General features: G+C 43.3%; 1 protein-coding gene across 1 annotated transcript; it reads right to left on the bottom strand.

The window, feature by feature from the left end:
- Positions 1-271: 271 nt before the first annotated feature.
- On the bottom strand, positions 272-5,807 carry dusp5 (dual specificity phosphatase 5). The gene is made up of 4 exons (XM_076729186.1): positions 5,336-5,807; positions 4,257-4,396; positions 3,384-3,603; positions 272-1,080 (listed from the first exon to the last, which is right to left on the bottom strand). Exons 1-4 carry the CDS (start codon positions 5,697-5,699, stop codon positions 674-676), a joined length of 1,131 nt encoding a protein of 376 aa, XP_076585301.1. The 5' UTR covers positions 5,700-5,807; the 3' UTR covers positions 272-673.
- Between the last annotated feature and the right edge of the window lie 3,557 nt (positions 5,808-9,364).

Genomic DNA, 9,364 nt, shown 5'->3' on the forward strand with positions numbered 1-9,364 from the left:
TAGAAATACGCTATCTGAGTATGAATGGAAGCAAAGCTGCTGATCTGAATCCGCTCATTAGGGCCAACTCAGTCACTGCAGATGTCACTGTTGCCCCTCCTGTTGTTGTGGCCTGTCCTTCCACATTTATTCTCTACCAATGCATGGTCTTGTTTTTTCCTCTGTCTCACGCTTTGCAGGAATAGGCCTGCACTAACTTGAAAAAGTTTATTTGCAATCCTTTTCAGTTAAAGAGCCATCAACTGCCACTACAAACACAACATTACAATGATTGCATGATAACAACTTTATTTTTGTGGTGAAAACATCTATTAAACACATAACATCCACATTATTGAAAAGAAAAATCAGACAGACTGTAATTTTCAAATAAGTTAGGTTTGAATGCCTGACTGTATTTGTGAATAGGCAAATAAATCACAATATCAACCTAAGGCATGTATATTGTAGTTTATCACTGTGCTGAGTTTGATCACTGCAGTTCAGAAGACGGGAAAACAGCATCGATTTCTGTCGCCCATCGATTTCACAGACCCATGAGCTGAATACTATGATCTCAACTCTTTTCTGTTTCTGCTGATCTCCAGTCTATCTGCTCTGCTGGTTTCAACACCAGGCACACAGACAGCATTTTTTTTTTTTCAAGTAAGACTACAAGCAGTCACAGTTCATTTTAAGGCAGTGCAGTTATTGGGCTCAGTTTGAACTGGTGGTGGACCGGGGTCTGCAGGCAAGAGGTAGGGAGGGTGAACACAGATGGCTCAAAGTTTTTGGTGTTGAAGGTTGTGGCAAAGTCGTTGGCAAAAAAGGATGCAGACTCCGGGGCGCAGGGTGTGGCCGGCTCAGGTGTGGCGGCATGAGCCGGGGCTGTGGAGAGGACCTCTGACTCAAACTGCAGCAGCTGACCCATGAAACTGAAGTTGGGGGAGATGACTGCCCGACGCTGTTTGATGATATCGAAGGCCGCATCCAGCCGCAGCTGCTGCGTCCTCATGATGTAGGCCATGCAGATGGTAGGTGAGCGTGAGATGCCTGCTTCGCAGTGGACCAGGACCTTTCCCCCTGATTGCTTCACGTGATCTGGAAGGAGAAGACGTAGACAAGCAAATGTTAATGATCGGTGGTGAGACACAATCAGTGATCACTGGCAAAACTGCTGCACAAAATCAAACAATCAGTTTAATTATTACAAAATGATTTAGGCCATATCACATGCAGGTCATGTTTTGTTTTGTTTGTGAGTGTGTTTGTAATTTATTTATAACTTTAAGTCAAGTTATGAGGCGGAGAGGTTACGATGAATCAACAGCGGTTTTGAAACAGTGAATAATAATAAATGAAAATCACATTCTAACTGTAACCATTGCCTACTCCTTTCTCCCACTCACTTATTAATGCAAACACTTCTAGCACATCTACATTTTTTTCTCTCTCTCTGTCTCTCACACACACACTCACAGCAGCAGGATATCATGGACAAACAGGAACATCAACTTTATCGGTGCACCTCATTCGCAGGGACACAGAAATAAACACACATCCTATACCAGTTTCAGTTGTGCACACACTTGTGAGGCTTGTGTGAGTCACGGAGCGCAGCTGTACATGAGACTTTCTATCTCCTACACTGCTGTGGAGGCGCTTGGTTGCTACTGCAGAGTTCACTGTGATACAGAGACGTGTGCTCTAATTCAGTGCTGCAGCACTCCTACACACTTTTCTGTAGGTTCAAATGCCCACACAAAAATCTTTCTGTCATCTGTTTCAGTGTCACACATGACACATTTCAAGATTTTGTTAATTCTTAGAACTACTGCAAACACCTACATGTCTCCTTTTCTGTCTGTCTCATTAAAGTTTGATCTACCTACAGACGCTCAGTTCCACCTACACATGTGCCTCTCTCTTTCTATTAGATAGAAACACTGAGGGCCACTTCTGTTTGCTCCCGAGAGCCAGTGCATCGGGAACGATGATGATTTGTGACAGCTCTGATCCTCGATAAATCGCATAAATGAATCACAAACTTCCCATCTGGAGAGGAGGATTCAACAAGAGAGGGAAGAGGAGTGATGGCGGCAGTGGGTGTTTAAATGACCACCCTCGAGTGATGCGCCCTCACTGGCTGGAGATGTTATCACACGCTTCAGCAGCTGCTTTCATCCGGGAAGTCGATAGTATTTATTATCTGCTCTTTGACTCTACATCAGCCACCAGGTCAGAGGGGTTTCTGATCAGTGATTGATTTTTGTTTTGGGGACCGGCTGCAGCTTGGTGAGGATTTGTGTGCATCGCATTTCTAATCACTTGGAATGGTTAATGAATTTTGGAGGCCCTTTTTGAATGTAGGCTAAACCTGCCCCTGGAACAATTTTCGGCCTTATGTAATAATACACGGGCTTACACAAAAGACACCTTACATGCAAGCTGCATCCCCAAACAATGCACAATACAAATAATAGCAGCCACCCAATGCTGGTCAGCCAAGCTGCTGGTGGGTGAGCTTTGTCCTTGGTTATGCCTGGCTATAAATAGCCATCAGCACATTGTGTACATCTTTTGCTCCTGCTGCTATTATCCAGCACCTCTCTCCTCTCCCACATACTCTCTCTTCCTCTGTAGCACATTAGCCTACCTGCTGCCCTCAAGTCCATCAATGATTCCCACCTGTGAGCAACCAAAAACTGTGCTTTCTCATTGTGTGTCAGTCAGCTAGCTTTTATCCTCCACCCAGCCATCGTAAACAACTGTGTTTGAGTGTGTGTGTATGTGTGTGTGTGTGTGTGTCAGTCAGCCCCCTAACCTCCTCCACCCAGCCATTACTAAACGCGGACAGCTCACCCAGTTGTCACACCGACTGGCCACACCCGGCAGAGTAAGTCGCTGAGATTAGGCCTAGGAGGCGATGACGGCATGGGAGCGTCTTTTTCAAGTTAAGACGGGGGAGGAAGGGAGGGAGGTCGGAAGGGGATGGGGGAAGTGAGCAAATCCTGAATGAAAAGCAGGCTGGCTGGTATATGTTGGTGAGGGATTGAAGGCAGGCCATCAAGTTAAACTGATTACAGCTGGGTTTCTTATAGCCCTCTATTTGTGAATGACAGCAGGTGAGAGGCACCGACAAAGGGGCTTATTTGAAGATGCAAACATAAACACGTCTATGTTTAGGTGAGTTTTTTAAGACTCCTTGGGATGATGTTGCACTATAAATATACAGAAGCTGAGGTTGATGTTATTCCAGGAAAAGACTCTATCTTGGTGGTGGTGTATTTATTCCCCTTGCCCATCCTGCAGTGACTTTAGATTTCAAACCCTTGAGCGCAACCCCGTCTATCAGAAAATAGAGAACAGAGAGCTAGGCTTGGCGTTCATTCCCTTCAACTCACCAATAAACTCTATGGCCTCCTGGAAGTGGGAGCTGATGTCGGCCATGTGGCTGTCCTCCACTGGGATCCACTTGTAGTCATAGTGGCCCTTGGCCGGCTGCAGGTCCCTGCGTGACACGTTCAGCAAGGCCGTGATTTGAAGGTCACTGAGATAGTCCTGTCTGGAGGCGTGATAGGCACTACCGAGGTAGAGGAAAGGCAGGATCTCTACAGGTTTACCCTGAGAGGGAGAGACGGGGAGGGGGAGACGTGAGTTAATGTTGACAAGGACTGGAATATACAACACAGTGACAAGACAAAACACTGGACCCCTGACCTTGATGCATCCGCTTTAACATACCCATAACCCACCCCTGAGAGAATGCACCATTGGTCGGCCCAAGCCACAACACCCAGACACCTGTCAGCCCAATAAGCTGCACACAGATGCACGCAGCTGGAGGAATGCGTTTCCTCTGTTCTCTAAACCAAGTGAAATAAGCCACAATATGTCAGCTGCAGACACAATAGAGTGCGGTTTCTAATGTGAAGCAGCCACATGCTTTCTGTTTGGGCAGAGGAGGAGACAGAAGAAAGGTCAGAGATGAAAGAGGGTTCTTCTCTGTGAGTTGTCTTGATGTCAGCTGGGCATCATGGAGTGGCTTCTCCCCTTTTGTGAGCAACATATGAGATGGCCGGGGAGCAGTGAAGGTCAGAGAATATCTATGTTTAGATTTTTTTTTCATGCCAAATATGAGTCTCTCTGATGTCAGCATGGGCTTGGATGTGTTTTTTTTTTGTTTTTTTTGATAAGGTTAAAAATAAAATACTAGCAGTGTAAGGATGCCTGGGAGAGTGCAAGGACTGCAGTCTATTGTTAAGGGTGTTCCATACCTGATCGTAATCTGGTTTGTGGTGAGAAAGCTTCTCGCTGTGGCTGCTGACTCTTTTCTCGGTTTCAGTTCCACTCTGGTCGATGGTTTTCACCTCAGTGCAAAGTTCAGGGTATTGAGAGTGGAAGTTCTCGTATCCTCCTGAGAAAAGGGGAGCACCATGAGTACATACTGTTATAAATAAGCTTAGTATAATTCTCTCTCTACACACAAACACACACACACACACATCTTGTGAAATAGCAGCGTTTATGAAACAGCCTTAGCATCGGATTATAACCCTTATAACCTGATTATAAACGCGTAATTAATTACAGGAGCCCGCAGTTGAAGGACCGGTAATCCTTTTAGAGCAACATCCTGAGGACGCAGAGGTGACAGACGGAAATGGATGTGTTTCCACACATCACAAACCCGATGGACTTATTTAGGTCTGGCTAAAAGAAATGGGTCTGCGGAGATTTAATGTTCGTTCATTAATGACAGTCAGTGCACCACCAATTTGGCTGCGCTTCTCCCGCACCGACTCATCGCTGACGCACGCAGGACATTTGTCCCTCAAAGAAGTGAGACAAAAATGTTCTCAAGACAGGCGAGAAGAGTAGGGGGAGAAAGATGACTTAGCCATAACGGCATCTGATTTTTTTTTTTTTAGAAAAAGTCATATAAGATTAAAAAAAAAAAAAAAAAGAATTACTCCTTAAAACCATGGGCCGAAGAGGAGAATCATTTCTTTCTACCCCACTGAGCGCAGTTTCTGAAGATTTATGAATAATACAATTTTAATATTCTACTAAACTACAAGATTGGTTTAGTAGAATACATATCAAGGAGGTGCCATTCACATAAAAGTTAAGTTTGTGGGACAGAAACCACAAACTATCTGAAGTTGAATCCCAAAACAAGACTGTTTGATTAAAAGACAATCTCATAAAAAAAAGTTTTCTCAAATGTGAAATAGTGAATTGCCGTGCTGTCTGTCTTTCACTTCGTTTTTAAAAGCTATTTTATGAGCTAACAACTCGACAAACTGGTAGACTATCTTCATTTTCTCGATTGAAACAGTCCCAAATATCTCACCTTTCAGGAAACAGATGTTTGCCCCACTCGCCAGATGTGAGAGAGTGTTTATTACTATTTGTGCTACACTGTCCTTTTTCAGCTTTTGCCAGTGGGACGTCCGGTCATCCAGAGCTACGATAGCCGATATGCTGCCCTCCCGAAGCCGAAACAGGGCTCTCTCATCCGGGATGACAAACTGCAGGGGCACCGGCCCTCCTCGAGATCTCCGGACCACCACGGAGTTGAGATTGACATTGACAGAGCCTTTGATATTAGAGTTCGTGAATGAGAAATAAGGTCGGCAATCCACAATAAGGCAGCTGCCGCACTCCTTCCTGATGATTTTCCTCAGACGCCGGCAGTCTATGCTGGACACCTTCATTTTGACGTCCAGGAGTTGTTATTATTGCCTAAAGAAAAAACTGGATTACTCCTAAACGGAAGATACGGGCGAACGAGGAGTCCCGCGCGCGTCTGTGCCTACATGTCCTCCAAGGGGATTCCGGCCGATCAGTTTTATGTGAATGAACCTCCGGCGACTGACGTCATGAACCATATATGGACACCGGCGAGGTGTGACCTCCACAAAAAACCCCGCCCACATCTATGACTGAGCTGTGACCCCGCCCCCCGGTGCTGGTAAATAAACCCCGCTCCTGCAGAGCGCCGGATTCAAGGATTACTCACTGTGTGTCCTCTAGCTCCATCCTCTCAGTTCCATGCTGTACTTTGTGTTCAGCCAATATTATTTTGTGGACATAAAACCATAGTTTTTTTTGGTTGTTTTTTTTTTTCTTGAGAAAAATGACTACAGCTGACAATAATGTGCATCATATCAACTGGAAAAAGGATGCAACGTTTTGAACGTTTTTGCTCACAAACATCACAAGCAGGATTACAAACGTCCTTATGAAAAAGCACAGTATAGATATTAGGCTATTAGATAAATGATCAAGACACAAGCACAGAGCTCCTTCCAAAAGTAGGTATTCAAGAAATATCGTACAATGCCATCCAATTTATGAAATATGGGCAGCAGTGATGATTGCTTGCATTACTCAGTGACAGTAATTTATTATTTGTTTCATTTGCAAAATATGAGAACATCTTGAAAAATGCCCTTCACACATTTTCACGGTCCAAAACCCAGAGTTAACCAGTTTTCAATGATATCAAATGGAGAAAAGCTGCAAATCCAAAGCAGGGATCTATTGAATATTGGCAATTTTGCTCAAAAAAAAAGAAAAACAATTAATTGATTATTAGTCAACCATTCAATTAATCAACTAATCAACTCATTTCAGCCCTTATACGAAAAGCTGGTTATGGTCACACACTATAGAAGACACACACAAACACACCAGACACGAACACACAAATGGGCTTAAATGCACACACTCATGGGGTATCATACAGAAGGATATTTCCGTTATATTGCATAGAATATGACATGGCATACTGAAAGTCTTCCAAAAATAACGTTTCGAGTAGTAAACGTAAAATGCCATATAATATCTCAAACACATCAGTGGGTACTGTACTCACTTGACTATAAATCCCCAAAGGTAATTCATTTTATTTTTGTAAAGGCTGCTTATGAATAATCTTCAATAACTTTAATACTCTTCACTCTCTCACAATCTATGTGTAAATTTGCCATCAAAATTTGTATACATTGTGATTGTTTTTTGCTGTGCACGTGACACCTCAGCATGTCTGTCCGTCCTGGGAGAGGGATCCCTCTTCTGTTCCTCATAATGAGGTTTCTTCCTTTTTCCCCCATTAAATGTTTTTTCAGGGGAAAAGTCCTTATCCCTATCGAGGGTCTAAGGACAGAGGGTGTTGTATACTGCAGATCGCAAAACCCCTTGAGACAAATTGTGATTTAGAATTCTGGGCTATTTAAATAAAATTGACTTGACAAGGAGAGCTCAGGAACTGGACAACAAGCAGCTGACAAGAGCAACCTCTAACTTCCGCCTGGTCCCATGTATAGCCCAGTGAACCTGTTTTATATTCCTCAGCATGTAAGCCTAATCCCTCAAATGAATTAACAGGTTTAAACGTCACACTGCATGCGCTCACATGACGTGCAATCAATCCCGACATGGAGCTCAGGACTGTGTTCAAGTTTTGTATTGCATGTGCGTGTTTGGATTTGAATGTGTAACTGTAGCCCCTAATCCAACTGATACCATGAAATGTGAATTTACACCTTGTCATGCTTGGAAAACAATGCTACCATGTCCTATTATTGTGTCCACAGATGTTATTATTCATTTCATAGATTCTCAACCAAAGAGCACAAAAACACACAAAAAGTGATTCTCATCAATCTGGAGAGAATCATATCTTTGGCAATAGTTTGACACTGCAGGAAATATTCTTATTACCCTTTTCCTGGTTTTATATGAATATATCAATTCCACTCTCAAGTCTGTATGGTAAATATGAAACCACGGCCAGCAGCTGCAGCCTATGCATAATGTAAACAACATGGCTCTGAAAGCCTCTTTGGTCGAATGAGTCCAACAAATATGTGTTACATCATGTTGCGTCTGCTGCATGGATGCGTGGGAATTGATAACAGGATCAAAACAGAGAGAGAGACAGAGCAATGTGACAAATGGACAGACAGTGGGACAGACGCAGTGACAGCTCCTGTAACAGACACAGATGGACAGACAGCAGACAAAATAAAACCCTGACACCCCCCCCCCCCAAAAAAAAAAACCCAGTAATAAACAAAACAATGGATTCCTAAAAAGAGGCAGTCAAATGAATGTGTGATAGATAGATAGATAGATAGATAGATAGAGGGACAGATTTAAGATGAATTGGATGGGTTGGTCGGGGCTGGGTGGAGACATGCCTGGATGGCGGCTGAGGATTAGCAGGACAGCAGGCAGCGTGCCATATGGTCCAGTCTAATCTGGGCTTGTGACATCATGGCTGATGAGTGGGGAGGCCCACCATCCATTTCCGAGCTCTCATTTCATTATGGGGTATGTTAGTGTCAGCTGTAAATAACAACAGTACACCCAGATGAGCCAGATAAACAAGATGTGTATTCAATTGGCTTCATTTCTGTTTCCCTCTTTTTCTTCCTCTCCCCTTTTCTCTCCTCTGGTCTCTTTCCACCCCTCCCTCTCCTTCCTCTCTCCATGTCACATCATTTGTTTGAGTTCATACACATCTCTAACAGGATTGCTTCAATGTATCAGTGGCTCTGTAGTATCGCTAATATATTTAGGAAGCAGGCTGGCACTTTTTAAGCCAGCCACAATCCTGCTTGCACAGAGTCCTGTAGTCAGCCGGTCAGCTATTAGGACTCTGTTGTATCGACTGTGACTGTGTCTAACAGAGTATTTTCACAGAGTGTGTCATCTGTGTGGTGAGGTCTTCAAGTGTAACAGGTCAAAGACATCACATATGAATAAAGACAAGATAAAAGATAAAAAAATACTCAAGACTCTGACTCACAAGACTCCAGCTGAGCTAGAGTGGAGCAGAAATAATTTGTTGATTAATCGAGCTGATCAACAGATAATAACCATTTGGATGGCAGTGTTTAAAGCAAAAATGGAAAAACACTTCCAGCTTCTCAAATGTGGACATTTTCTGTTTTTGTCAGTCCGAAATTTTTGGGGTTTTGGAGTGTTGGTTGCATAAAACAAGACATTTTCAGATGTCACTATGGGCTCTGGGAGCTTTTTTGCTATTTGCTGATGCTCTATAGACAGAGAAAATAACTGGTACGCTTATCAATAATGAAAATAACCCTTAGTTACAGTCATAAAGGGAGAAAATATCATTAAATGTGTGAGTGACAAGCAGCTTGCAGTTACCAATAACCAACTACAGAAGCTTCTTAAAAACTTCCCCAGCATTTCAGTATGACTGCTGAACAATTTCATTTTCTCTAGAAAAGACATGGTTTCAAATGACGTGTGATGTGATACTCATTGTCAACTGAGGTCAACTTCATTAGCCTCTGTGAGGTCATTTTAAAGGTCACTGATGTCATCTGGATCGTTCCTGCTGTCG

The sequence above is a fragment of the Chaetodon auriga genome, chromosome 4, assembly GCF_051107435.1.
Source record: "Chaetodon auriga isolate fChaAug3 chromosome 4, fChaAug3.hap1, whole genome shotgun sequence".
Classification (NCBI taxonomy): Eukaryota; Metazoa; Chordata; class Actinopteri; order Chaetodontiformes; family Chaetodontidae; genus Chaetodon; species Chaetodon auriga.

Bases quoted from the DNA above. Each gene is read 5' to 3' on its own strand.
- dusp5 (XM_076729186.1), bottom strand. From the start codon at position 5,699: ATGAAGGTGTCCAGCATAGACTGCCGGCGTCTGAGGAAAATCATCAGG. The intron at 4,397-5,335 runs GTGAGATATTTG...CCCTTTTCTCAG, and splicing joins AAACATCTGTTTCCTGAAAG to GAGGATACGAGAACTTCCAC. The intron at 1,081-3,383 runs GTGAGTTGAAGG...TTCTCCTTCCAG, and splicing joins GGAGGCCATAGAGTTTATTG to ATCACGTGAAGCAATCAGGG.